Raw genomic sequence first — 14350 nt, forward strand, 5'->3', positions numbered from 1 at the left:
TCTCTATGGAATGTCTTCCATTCATCAGCTCACCACGGCTTACAATAGATCTCCATTCTAGAGTTTGATCCCTGTTCTTGAGCAAACCACTGCCCTCTTCCTGGATTTCCCCCAGCACTCACACTAGGTTTTTGTGCATTGTAGAAACTTTAATGAAGGTTTGGAGAGACAGCAGAGCATTCATGAGAGCAGTGCAAGCTACTCTAAAACCCCATGTTTGTGAAAGCCACCCCCATCTTCCCTCTCCCAGCCCTTCCGTCTTTTTCTCTGCTCCGCAACACCCGTCTCAGGTTCCTCACTTCTGGCAGAGGGCCCACTCACTTTCTCTCTTGTTTCCTGGTCTCTCACTCTCCACCTCCTCACTCTCACCCTTGGCCCCCCTAGTGGCTTACCCACGTGTTTCTCTACACACTTCCATCCTGTAGGAGGGATTCTGGTGTCTGTTGTCCAGTTGTTTGATCAGCCTGATACAAGTCGCTGCTTGACCTGCACCTCTTTCCTGTCTTTCACAATCCTCCTCTTCTGCCCTCTGGATAAGCCAAATCTTCAGGCTTATCCCTCAGCCTTTTGTACTCCTTTGTCCTTACCCCAGCACTTGGTGGCCTCATTTACCTTCAGGGCTAGGTCGGCAGCCTTTCTTTGGTGACTCTCGGATTTCAACTTCTGGTTAGCATCTCTTTTCCACCTCCCACCTCCAACTGCCTTCTGGACATTTCCTTCCTCCTGTCATCTCAAGCTTCCTGCAAACCCCTTCTAGGCACAACTCTCATATTTGCAACTGCCTCCTAAATAATCTCATCATGAGCTGCTCCCCCTTCCACACTAGACTCTCTCCTCTTCTCCACCACTAGACTGCTGTTCCCAAGCTGTAACTCTGCCCTTATTGCTCCTCTGCTCAAAAACCTTCCCAGTGTCTTCTTGATATTGTCTGTGGGCCTTACCCTGACTTTCGAGGTGGACCACAAGATAGGCCTGACCTGCATTTCCAGCACAAGCCCTGGAGTCCAAAAGGAGTTCCAATTCTTACTGTCCATTTACCTGATCCATGACTTTGACCAAGTTCATTTAAACTCTCCAGCCTCTGTTTATATTAAAGATATCCATATACTGGCCCTTCCCAGAAAGGGCTAAAATGTACTGATGCTGGTCCCACCTCAGCCAAGTGCCTGATTAGCTCTGTCATGGAGCAGTTTGGTGGGCTGTGAGAAGAGCTGAGTGGAGTTGGGGAAGATGGTGTGTTCCCACTTCTCTGAAGTTCAGATGTTGACAGGTAGCTGGCATTATAGGCACTAAGGGCTACAGCCAAAACTTGGGCTGCATCAGAGAATCTGAGCCTGGGAGGCCCTGATGTCATGCATGGCCATTACACAATCGGTCCAGAGTTTATATCCCATCTCTGCCACTTTCTGCATGTATGTTTTGGAGCAAATCACTTAGCTCCTTGAGCTACATCCTCCTCATCTGTAAAATGGAAACCCATTTGAAAAGTTCCTGTGAGGATCAGTGGTCTGAGGTATATTATATGCCTAGCTGGAAGCTTGCACTCAGAAAATTTGCTAGTCTCATGATGACTATAAACTGAGCTCTGGCTCTGGATAATATAAAAAGTATCTACAATATTGTACATTTTCCTAAAGGCAACATTTTTTAACATGCAGAATGTGCTAGACAGTGTCATAAAGGCAGCAAGTTTGTATCTTTGTCCTCAAGGAGCTGGAGCATCATGGAGGAGTCACAGCTAAACAGCTACCACTGGGTAGCAGGATGAGTGATGCAGTGAGTGTGTAAGTGAAGTCCTCTGGAAACACAACTGCTTTCTCAATGACCAGCATTTTCTGGGCACCTTCTAGGTAGCAGATACTGTTCTAGATACTTAAGGACCAAAAATCAATACTATGATCCTTGTTCTCAAAAAGTCCATAATCTAATAGGAAAAGGCATCCATGCATTCAGATAGCTACAGTGTGTTGTAAGAGCTAACCTAGAAGTCTGTTCACACAAGGAGCAGTGGGGAAAGTGGGCCAGAGTCACCTGACCATGGGAAAGCTTTCAGGAGATGAACCTGAACTGAGTCTTCATGCAAGTGATCCCCAGAAGAGAGATGAAAGGACGTCAGGGAAAGAGCTTTTAGGATGGGGACAGGGGCCTGAGAGACCATGTGGTGTCATTTGGAGGGCTTGGTGCCAGGGAAGGGTCATGGCCATTGGAATGGATGGAAGGTAAAGATGGAAAGACGTGAGGATCAGCTTGAGAGTGCCCTGTGTATGCCACCCATGCCAGAGAGCTCTTTATTTTACCCTCCAGCAGTGGGAAACGGGACGGTATTTAAGCCCATCCTCAGTTACATTCAAAGGCAGGATAATCTTACAGTCTGTCAGAGCCTCCTCTCTCTGTTCAAATTCTTGCAAAAAGAAACTACCATCTCGTGTTTTAGAAAACCAAAGACTGCAGAGAGAAGCCAAGAGGCGGCAGATTAACAATGCCCCAAGCATTTCACGGTGCATGAGACTCATAAACATTAATGTGTTACTTCAGCTTGTCCTTGGCATCACTAGACCTCAGGAAAACTACCCGGCAGACTCATTGTCCTTTGTCCCTGCGTCTTCCTCCTTATTTCACACCCTGGTTTCTTTGCTTTGCTGCTGTTTTCCAGCTGATTACAGGAAATTTGCCCTGTTTCATGTCTAGAAAGTCAAAAGGAAATCACCCAGTTTACATGAACTCTGAGTGCCATTCTCAGTGCAAAGCTCTCCTCCTCCCTCTGCCTCTTATTGTACTGGTGTGCTCATTTGTGAGGTGCCATTCTCTGGGTATACGAGGATATGCAAAAGTTTTTATCTGCCCATCCTCCTTCAAGCCTGCTCCCTGGGTAAGTCCGGTCTGCCTGCTTGGAGTCCTGTGGGCTGGATAACCCAGGGCGAGAGACACAGTGGAAGACGTAGCTTGGTTAGCCACGTGTCCCCATCAGACCTCTTGCTCTTTTTCTGTCCCCAGAGGAAAGGTGGAGCTTTCCTGCCCACAGAACTTAGTTTCATTTTCCCGTTCTTTCTAATGCTCTGTTCCTGCCGTACCCTCCTGGGTAGCACAGGCCTTCGTGTTTCTTCTGGACAGCACTCTGCAGAATGCTTTGGTTCTCCCAACCAAGGGCTTTGATACTACTGGGAAGACCACAGGTTGAAACGCTAGAGAGCACACTTCTCCTCTGATGGTGCAATTGCTTAGTTATTTTGCAACCCCTGCCTCAGCCTCTGGCAGGACCCTCTCTGCCACAGCAGGGAGCCACAGCATCTCTGACACCCATGCTCCCCTGACCACACCCTGGGAGCGCCTGACTCTTCCCACCACTTTCCGTTACAGAGGAAGCGCCGCAATTTGGAGTATGAGACTGGCCCCTACAGTGGCTCTTCAGAGGGACTAGGGACATAACCTGAAAGTGAGAGGCAGTTTATGCCCGTAAGGTGAAATTTGACCAAATAGAGAAAAAAAAAAAAAAAAAAGCCCTGACGGGGCTGCCAATAAATTCTATGCCCTCCCTTCCTCCTGCGAGTGATTCCTAGGCTCAGTGGTTTGGTTTGTCCTGCCAGGGATGTCTCATACCACCAAGCAACCAGCTGTTTTGTCATGAAGCTATGACCAACTCGTTAACGAGTATTTGCTTTCCTTCCTCCCAGCCTGAATTTTCCTTTTCTCTTATTTTTGCAACACTACCATGGCACCTCCCAGAAAAGCATTAGCAGGTAAGCTTTGCCTGAGACTCTTTTTGGAGAATCCACTAACCCTGGCCCAGTGAACTCAGAATAACACTCTGAACACATTAATTTGGCTGGTTTGTTCCTGGGTTGGCCTAAGCAGGTTTATAATCACTTTTCCCTGATACCCGCTAAGGCCCCAAAAGGAGGCCATTCCTTGTTTCTCCCTTGGAAGAGAATAGAGTCAGATTGGCAGATCCCTGGAAAACACCTAGGCAGACAGAGAACCATCACATCACTATTAACATGATGTGGGGAGAAATGAAAACAATCTAAGTTTCCAAAAATGAGAATGATACATTTTTATAATAAAATGCTAGGTAGACATGTAAAATAATGTTACAAATATACTTATTGACATATAATTCATTATGTGTTAATTGAAAAAAGTAAATTCAAAAAATTATACACAGTGTGATCTCATTTATGCAAGAAAGAAAAAATGTATATATATGTTTAAAAATTGGGGCCGGGCACTGTGGCTCACGCCTGTAATCCCAGCATTTTGGGAGGCCGAGGTGGGTGGATCACCTGAGGTCAAGAAATCGAGACCATCCTGGCCAACATGGTGAAACCCCATGTCTACTAAAAATACAAAAAGTAGCTGGGTGAGGTGGTGCACACCTGTTATCCCAGCTACTCAGGAGGCTGAGGCAGGAGAATCACTTGAACCCACAAGACGGAGATTGCAGTGAGCTGAGATCGCACCACTGCACTCCAGCCTGGGTGACAGAGGGAGACTCCATCTCAAAAAAAAAAAAAAGGAAGAAGATAAACATCCAAATGCAAACAGAGATTGTCATTCAGTGACAGGATTATAAGTGGGCTCTCTCTTATATTTTAGAATTTTTCCTCTAAGAATTACATATTAATTGTGATTTTTTTTTTTTATTTAAAAGAGAAAAAAGTTTCTGGGCTTGGCACATTCTGGGCAAATACACATTCTGCCAGCAATATGCTGTAACATTAGAAGAAAAATTAGATGAAGACCCAGAAAGACTCTGGAGGACTAAAGATAAGAGATATGCTTTCATGTAGGCTTTTACTTATGGTGAGAATAATTAGACTGATATTGTTTAGAATTGCTCCAATAATATATATTTGTTCCAGCATAAAGGTAATACATGTGTGTATATATGTATATAAACAAGAGCAATATTATAGTATTGTTGTGGTCACTGTCCTTTGTGAGTCAGCTCATAAAATATACCTGTGTATTTCATTATTTTATTATTCTTAATAATTGAATTATCCTTAATATAAATATGTTGCTCCTTGAATTTTTTTTGTTATGTTTTTAGTTCTTGAGAATTTTTAAGGATAAACCATTGCCTCTGCACAGGGTGGGGCAAATGGTGAGCAGTCTATTTATTCAGCATACACCAAGTTCTGTCTGTTTTTCAGAACTTAGCTGGGAACTAGAGAATCAGAATGTAAAGGCACATACAATTCCCTCAGTGAGCTGGTAAGAGACAAGGACTCGTGAACAAACATCCGAGATGGACTGCAATGGCTTCTAATGGGCCGAAGAAGGGCATGCAATCCAGGTAGGGAAACATGTAGTCAGGAAAGGCTTCCCCAGAGTAGGTGCTATCCAAGCTGTATGTTGAAGGACAAGTGGTATAGGAAAACAGCTTATTGCACAGCAAGAGTGATGCCATCCTGAAGTGAAATTGCTGTGATGGCTAATGTCTGACTCCTACATAGCAAGGTTTTATGCAGTAAGGTCTTTAAACAATGTTATAGCATAGATAGCCTGAAAAAGATGCTTCCCTAACCTTCCCAATAGTCAGAAGTTTCACAAGAAAATCTGAAACATGACCAACTGCACATGTTTTACTGTAAAATCTTGCTACAAGCGTAGGAATCCAATGTCTCAAAGCCACCAGAGACCTTGCTTCTATACCTAAGTCCCTAATAAATGTTGGTTTCTTCTTTTCTTTTTTTTTTCTGAGAAACTGAATTTGTCAGCCTCTTTCTTTGGCCTCTCAACTCCCTTGGCCTTTAGAGTTAGGTTTGCATAGACCTGTTCACCACATGGAATAAGCAAGAAATAGCCAAAGAAAGGGAGAAGGGCATTCTAAGGAGAGGCTCGGACATGTGGAAGGGAGCACGTCCGAGGATGCGAACAGTTAAAAATGTTGATCAGTGCTGTCCAGAACTATCTATGAAAGTCCTACATCTGTGATGTTCAAATGGTAGCTACTAGTCACGGTTGAGCAAGTGAGGAAATGAAATTTTAATTATTTTATTTTTAAAATTTAAAAGGAAATAGCCACATGTGGCTAGTGGCTACTATCTTGAGCAGTGTGGCTGTACCTAGTTTTTTTCAAAGTAGGTTTGATTTTCATTTGAAAAGTGAAAAAGAGTCAGTACAAAGTTTTGAAACGAGTAATTACATGAGTAGATTAGGAAGAAAGATTACTTGCAAATTTGAAAGCAGAGTAATTTGGACAGTTTTTAAGATGCATTCACTTTCCATGACCTTCTTAGAGAAGATTTTTTAAAAAAATGAAGCATAGGCCAGGCGCGGTGGCTCAAGCCTGTAATCACAGCACTTTGGGAGGCCAAGACGGGCGGATCACGAGGTCAGGAGATCGAGACCATCCTGGCTAACGCTGCGAAACCCCATCTCTACTAAAAAAAAAAATACAAAAAAAAAACTAACCAGGCGAGGTGGCGGGCGCCTGTAGTCCCAGCTACTTGGGAGGCTGAGGCAGGGGAATGGTGTAAACCCAGGAGGCGGAGCTTGCAGTGAGCTGAGATCCTGCCACTGCACTCCAGCCTGGGCCACAGAGCTAGATTCCGCCTCAAAAAAAAAAAAAAAAAAAAAAATGAAGCATATATAAAGCAAACTTTGCCATAAAATTCATTTTTGGAGCAAAAATGGACAAATAGGACCTAATTAAACTAAAGAGCTTCTGCACAGCAAGGTAAACTATCAAGGAAGTAAGAAGACAACCTAAAGAATGGGAGAAAATATTCACAAACTATGCATCCAACAAAGGTCTAATATCCAGAATCAAGAAGGAACTAAAACAAATCAACAAGCAAAACACAAATAATCCCATTAAAAAGTGGGCAAAGGGTATGAACAGATACTTCTCAAAAGAAGACATAAAAGTAGCCAACAAATATGAACAAATGTCCATCATAACTAATCATCAGAGAAATGCAAATCAAAACCACCGTGAGATACCATCTCACACCAGTAGAATGGCTTTTGTTAAAAGTCAAAAGATAGATGTTGGCAAGGCTGTGGAGAAAAGGTAACACTTACAAACTGTTGGTGGGAATGTAAATTAGTTCAGCCACTGTGGAGAGCAGTTTGGAGATTTCCCAGAGAACTGAGAGTTGAATTACCATTTGACCCAGCAATCCCTCTTCTGGGTAAAGGAAGATAAATCATTCTACCAAAAAGACACATGCACACATATGTTTATCGCAGTGCTTTTCACAATAGCAAAGATGTGGAATCAAACCAGATGCCCATCAATTCTGGACTGGATAAAGAAAATGGAGTATGTATACACCATAAATAAATGAAATCATGTCCTTTGCAGCAACATGGATGGAACTGGAAACCATTATCCTAAGCAAACTAACACAGAATCAGAAAACCAAATACTGCATGTTCTCACTTATAGGTGGTAGCTAAACATTGGATACACATGGTCATAAAAATGGGGACAATAAACACTGGGAAATACAAGAAGTGGGTGGGGGTAAGTGTTGAAAAAAACTATTGGGTGCCATGCTCACTCTCTGAGTGATGTATTTGTATTCCAAACTTCAGCATCACGCAATATAGCTTTGTAACAAACCTGCACATGCATCCGACTCTAAAATAAAGGTTGAAAACAATTATTTTTAGAAATGATCTGATAGTGGAAACTACCAAACAATGAGCTCACCTGCAAACTGAAAGGTAACAGATAACCATCCCAGCAGGAAACTGAGAAGACAGCATTAGGGAACCATTCCCTAGGGCCTGCATACAAATGACCAATTACACATATGAAACAGGATTCAACCTCACTAGGATTCTAGGACATTTCAGTGAAAATTAGATTTTCATTTTCAACTGTCTCATTTTCAACTGTCAAATTGGTAAACTTTTACTTTGAAGACTGAATGCTGTTGAAAATGTAGATAAAGATAAAGAGTTACTCCCTTTAAAACTCTTTAGGAGAATAAATTGGTGCATACTTTCTGGAGGCCAGTTTGGCGAGATTATAGCAAAAGACTTGAAAATGTTTAAGCTTTGTCAGCTAGCTATTCCATTTCTGGGAACTTGCCATTAGGAGGTAATTAGAGATTCTTGAAAAAATTTACGTATAAGGCTGTTCTATGTCTGTGTTACATACAACAGTGACAAAAATGACAGCAAATTATTTGTGGTTCCCAACAAAGGATTTCTTAAATAAATTATGATACATCTACACAACTGAACGATGCATAGTCATTAAATATCGTGTTGTATATGAACACTTAACTGCATGGGGAAATGTGTGTGATATATTGTTTAGTAGAAAAACATCAAAACCCTATTAGAATGTAAGATTTTAGTTGTGTATATTTTTAATCATATGAATAGAAAAAATGTTAATGCCGTTTATTACCTAGTGATGTGATTATAGGTGGTTTTTATTTTCTTCTTTGTGTTTCTCTGTATTTTTAAATTTTCTACAATGAAAATCTATGACATTTAAAATAGAAAAGCATTTTTTTAAATTAAGGTTGTCGATTATGTCGGTAGTGTTCAATTGTAACAGAAGTAATGGGAAGTATACAACCGCCACCTACAGAACTGCCATACTAGATAAAATGATTAAAGTAGCAGCAGGCATCGGCTAGTCTAGACTTGTAGGCAGTAAAGCTTTTAAAGAGGCTAAGTGCCTTTGGAGTCCTTTCCAGAAATTCCTCCCTGCTTTTGGTAGCAGCAGAAGTGCTTTAATTAATCAAGATAAAATGTTTTCAGCAAGAGATAATTATGTATATGAAGTTCATCTTGCAGCCAAAGATGCGGACGGTTTGTAAAAATAGAGGGAATTTTCTCCTTGTTAGGTTCTTGCTAATGTTTTAACCCAGAAAAGTTTCCCAGTACCTGGAAAAGGAGAGAGGAGAGTAGCAAGGAAAGATTTAACCAGACTCAACAACCAGAAACCTCAGCTAATCTGAAATTCTTCTGTCTTTGACTTTCAGAAGAAAATGGAAGATCTCAAGAAAGCAACTCTGAATTGAGATTTGCCCATAACCAATTTTCAGGCTATTTCTCAGGACTTTACCAACTCAGACTAGTCTCCAGATTTTCTATGTCAATATACTCATCCTATTCAATGAAAATAATTTCTAATGGTAAATGTGAGATTCCAGGAGAATTTTCAGAATCAATGAAAATGTATTAAATCATGTTCTACACACTCTACTTACTATGCAGAAGGAAGAGAGGGAGGGACAGAGAAAGGCTAGGGAGGAAGGGGGGGAAGGGAGAAGGAGGGAAGAAAGAAAGAAAAAAGAAAAGAGAGTGACTATGTAGACTGGGCTCCACCAAAAAACTCACAAGACTGTGTCAGACATCTGGCTTCCAAGGGTGAGGTACACCCTATGCAGTCTGGCCAGATGCCTAGCGTCACACTTTGGTATTTTCCTTGGAAAATGAGAGTCCTACTATCTCACAGCCTCCCTCTTCCTCCAGAGAGAAGGAAAGGGCCTTTTCCTTCACAAATTGGTTTGGAGGCTCATGGACATTGAATGGCATTCCCATTCCTCATGCCCATCAGGCATTGCACCTACCTTAGTTTCACTGCCAATGTTGCTTCTGAATCTCCCTGATGCTTTTCCAGGAGTAGCTGATGAACTATCTAGACAATTCTGCTTGGACATTTCCCTTCCTGCTGTCTTTTATTACAGAAGTTATTTGTGCTTTGGCATTTGGAAACTTAATGACTTAATGACTTTCCCTTCTTCTCCCGATTCTAACAGATATTTAAAGGGGAAAAAAAGTAGTCTTCTATTTCTAAAGTGACTTGGATGGGTAATGGGGTTTGGGATTAGAAGCAGAGACAGAGGACAGTTGACGGACAAACGATGGCAACTATGGGTCTCAGAAGATGATGATTCTGTTGGAGTCACTATATATGTGACCCAGGCTGTGTGAACAAGATTGGATTATATGTGGGTCTCAGTAGATAGGGAAAAACAAGGATGGCAGAGAAGAACTTTGAAGAAACATATTTGCTTATGTTATTTCAAAGTAGATTGTAAATAGTTGAGATTGGTAGATGCCTTAGGCAGAGGCAGGATAAAATGAATGAACAATTTCACATGTATGAGAGGTCACACTGCAAGTCTAACCCTGCCTCCGTCGGCAGCAGGGTTCATCCAGAGGCAATTAGATTTCTGGCTCCTGTGAACACCTGGAACCCAGTTTTCCTGCCCCTTCCCCCACTTGATGTGTGTGTGCATACACACACAAACACACATAGACACACACACCCAGCATGTGGCACATACAAGTCAGCAGCAACAGCTCCTGCTCCAGGACTGACATTCACCTGCTGTGTCTAGGTCTCCAGTGCAATGGTCTCTGACTCCTGGCTCCTGAACCATGTGTACCCAGAGGCTTGGTGCCTGCCTGAAGGAGTCTCAGCTGATCTGAGATTCTGTCCTGTACATCCCAGGATTTCAATGCCAACTGGGTTTGTTCTTTGAGGCTTGACTTCTGTTTACAAAAGACTTGAACATATTTAAGCTCTGTCAGCCAGCTATTTCATTTCTGGGAATTTGCCATTAGGAAGTAATTAGGGATTCTTGCAAAGATTTATGCATAAAGCTGTTCATGTCTGTGTTACATACAACAGTGAGAAAAATGACAACAAATTAAGTGTAGTTCCCAACAGGGGATTTCTTAAATAAATTATGATACATCTACACAACTGAGCACTATGTAGCCATTAAATATCATGCTGTATATGAATACTTAACTGCATGGGATTAAATGTGTGTGATATATTGTTTAGTAGAAAAATATCAAATCCCTATTAGAATATAAGATTTTAGTTGTATATTTGTTTAAATGATATTAATAGAAAAAATACTTGAGGGTTATTCACCAAAATGTTAATGATGTTTATTACCTAGTGGTGTGATTATAGGTGATCTTTATTTTCTTCTTTATGTTTATTTTCTTCTCATGCTGTACTATACACTGCACCAGTTACTGTCTGTATATTGGTATATGCAGCACCCATGGTAACTATAGCTCATATCTTAACCAGATGACAGAAACATACCTTAACAGACACGTTACTTCAGTATTTCACTCATATGAAAACACATGTCTCCTGAAACCTAAGTAATCTCTCCACTTGACTATGGTGGTCTTCCCCAGACATTGAGACCTCACCCTTTACCAACTATAGCCCAGATGGACTAAGAAGGTTTTGCCTTTCCTACATTTCTAACCCAGGCTCTGTTTCCATTCGTTCTGAATTTAGCTTCTTTCTGGTGTGATTTACCTCACCTTTGCCAAGAAGCAGTATGTATAACTTTGTACTGTAAAAAACACTCAGAGAAAACTATTAGTAATCAAAATCCTGTTGGACATAAATCATAACCAGTGAGGCAGAGTAACCAGGTAGAATATCACACACGTTGGAATGAATGAGAACTGCTTTCCAACCCAGGCTTGTGAACTGTGAGATTGTGGACATGCTTCCTAATCTCTGTGAGCCTGTTTCCTTATTTATGAAACAGAAATAATAATGCATGCCTCACAGGGTTGTTAAAATGGTCAAGTGACATAATGCATATCAGGCTGTTAGCAGTAATAGGTGACAAGGCTTCTAACAGTTTAATACTGTTTCCCTCTCCCCTTTTCCTAACTTATCTGTGGCTATAAATAGACACTTTTAGAGATTTAAATGTACAGTGTATATGTTCCATGAGATCCAGAACTTTTCTGTATCCCCAAGGAATATTACTTAGCACATAGTTAGGGTTCAATAAATATTTGTTTAATGAATGAATGAACAATTGGTCTCTGCCTTTGTCTAGGGAAATGGCCAGTATCTGCTCTTTGATGGATTACTTAGTCTAAGAGGGCAATTCATCTTAAGTAAGTTCTCCTCAGCTAGCCTGCTGCCTGACAGACCACGCTGCCTCTGCACATCACCCTCTTAGTATAGTCATGTGTTGCTGAATGACAGGGATACCTTCCGAAAATACATCGTTAGGTGATTTCATCAGTGTGGGAACATCATGGAGTGCACTTATGCAAACCTAGGTGTTACAGTCTGCTCTACACCTAGACTATATGGAATAGCCTATTGCTCCAAGGCACAAACCTACACAGCATGTCACTCTACTGAATACTGTAGGCAACTGTAACACAATGATAAGTATTTGCATATCTAAAAACAGAAAAAAAGGGACAGTAAAATGTTATAAAAGATTAAAAAACGTACATTTGTATAAGGCACTTACCATGAATGAACCTTGCAGGACTGGAAGCTGCTCTGTGTGAGTCAGTGAGTGAGTGGTGAGTGAATATGAAGGCGTAGGACGTTACTGTACGCTACCATAGACTTTATAAACACTGCACACTTAGGCTACACCCAATTTATAAACAAATTCTTTTTCATTCTTTCAATAACAAATTAGCCTTAGCTTACCAGAGCTTTTTGACTTTAAAATTTTTTTAATTTTTTAAACATTTTGTCTCTTTTATAACACTTGGTTTAAAGTACAAATATATTGTACAACTGTACAAAAATATTATTTATATCTTTGTTCTTTAAGCTTTTTCTTTTTTTTTTTTCTTTTTGAACTAAAACACAAACACACACATTAGCCTAGGCCTACCCACACTCAGGATCATCAATATCACTGTCTCCCACCTCCATATCTTGTCCATTGGAAGGTCTTCAGGGGCAGTAACACACATGGAACTGTCGTCTCCTATGAGAACAATGCCTTCTTCTAGAATACCTCCCAAAGGACCTTCCTGAGGCTGCTTTACAGTTAACTTTTTTAATAAGAAAAAGGAGTATACTCTAAAATAACAACATATGGTATAGTAAACACATAAACCAGTAGCACAGTTATTATCAAGTATTATGTACTGTACATAATTATACGTGCTATGCTTTTATATGACTAGCAACAGGTTTGTTTACACCAGCATCACCACAAACACGTGAGTAATGTGTTGCACTACAATGTTACAACAGCTACAGCATCACTAGGCAGTAGTGACCACTTGGCTCCACAGTACCTTCAGGGCTGCGAGCTGAGCCACCGCGGGGCTGAGGGCAGTAGGAATTTTTCAGCTCCATTATAATCTTATGGGACCACTGTCGTATATGTGATCTGCCGCTGACTGAAACATTGTTATGTGGTGTGTGACTCTACAAGAAGATGGGCCAGCTCTGCACAGTTCTCTTAGTCAATTCCCTGGTAGAGTGTCTCAGAGAGGTAAAGTGAAGTTAGGGAGTGGGTGGGGCCCTCTCTGCTCTGGCTCCAGCCCCAGATTTCTTTCTGAAGGCCAGAAGAGTCCTGACTGTCCCAGTGACCTCAGGACCAATTCATCCATTAGGAGCAATAGGCACAGAGGGCTTTTAGAGGCCCACAAAAATGTTTTAATTTTAATTTCTTTTCAAATCAGAAGAAAAATAAATTGCTTATATAATAATAAATCTGGCCTGTATTATATTAATTTTTATACCAATACAGTCATAAAATCTTTAAAAATTTTAATGGAGGATAAGAATGCTTGTGATTTTTGCACATTAATTTTGTATCCTGAGACTTTGCTGAAGTTGCTTATCAGCTTAAGGAGATTTTGGGCTGAGACAATGGGGTTTTCTAAATATACAATCATGTCATCTGCAAACAGGGACATTTTCACTTCTTCTTTTCCTAACTGAATACCCTTGATTTCTTTCTCTTGCCTGATTGCCCTAGCCAGAACTTCCAACACTATGTTGAATAGGAGTGGTGAGAGAGGGCATCCCTGTCTTGTGCCAGTTTTCAAAGGGAATGCTTCCAGTTTTTGCCCATTCAGAATGATATTGGCTGTGGGTTTGTCATAAATAGCTCTTATTATTTTGAGATATGTTCCATCAATACCGAATTTATTGAGAGTTTTAGCATGAAGAGCCGTTGAATTTTGTCAAAAGCCTTTTCTGCATCTATTGAGATAATCATGTGGTTCTTATCTTTGGTTCTGTTTATATGCTGGATTACATTTATTGATTTGCGAATTGATGGGTGCTGACGAGTTGATGGGTGCAGCACACCAACATGGCACAAGTATACATATGTAACAAACCTGCACGTTATGCACATGTACCCTAGAACTTAGAGTATAATAAAAAAAAAAAGAAGAAGAAAAAAAAAAGAATTGTTTCTCCAAAAATGCAAGTTTCTAGATGTCGAGAACCATTTTTTTAAATTGCTTAGTTCAATGGGGAGAAAAATAAAATTTTCTGTGAAGTACTTGAAAATTAAAAAAAAAAAAAATTGTAATGGAGGAAAAGGCTCATGAAGGCAAAAGTCGTCGGGGCTCATGAAAGCCATAGTGCAGCCCTCGGTGACCT

The 14350-nt window shown here is 40.8% G+C and overlaps 1 protein-coding gene and 1 long non-coding RNA gene across 9 annotated transcripts in view; one reads left to right on the forward strand and one right to left on the reverse strand.

Annotated features, from left to right (window-relative positions):
• The window catches only part of LRRC8C (leucine rich repeat containing 8 VRAC subunit C), a 120389-nt gene that overhangs the window by 100983 nt on the left and 5056 nt on the right, over positions 1-14350 (forward strand). Inside the window, exons 4-5 of one of the 3 annotated variants that reach the window (XR_004440676.1) lie at positions 3703-3737; positions 4649-4800. The exons of 1 other annotated variant lie outside the window; for it this stretch is intronic. Coding sequence is in view for 1 of the 2 variants with exons in the window: in XM_033225518.1 (XP_033081409.1) it covers positions 3703-3734 (32 nt within the window). In the remaining variant the exon portion in view is untranslated. The remainder of the gene's footprint in view (positions 1-3702; positions 3738-4648; positions 4801-14350) is intronic. One more of the 3 variants, XM_033225518.1, reaches the window with a different exon arrangement.
• LOC117092234 overlaps positions 1-14350 on the reverse strand; it is a 29068-nt gene that overhangs the window by 6745 nt on the left and 7973 nt on the right. The window contains exon 1 of one of the 6 annotated variants that reach the window (XR_004440679.1): positions 12237-13458. The exons of 3 other annotated variants lie outside the window; for them this stretch is intronic. This is a non-coding gene — a long non-coding RNA (uncharacterized LOC117092234). Of the gene's footprint in view, positions 1-12236; positions 13459-14350 lie in introns of those variants that run through there. 2 more of the 6 variants (XR_004440678.1, XR_004440677.1) reach the window with 2 other exon arrangements.

The sequence above is a fragment of the Trachypithecus francoisi genome, unplaced genomic scaffold, assembly GCF_009764315.1.
Source record: "Trachypithecus francoisi isolate TF-2019V2 unplaced genomic scaffold, Tfra_2.0 Lachesis_group12, whole genome shotgun sequence".
NCBI classification, from domain to species: Eukaryota; Metazoa; Chordata; class Mammalia; order Primates; family Cercopithecidae; genus Trachypithecus; species Trachypithecus francoisi.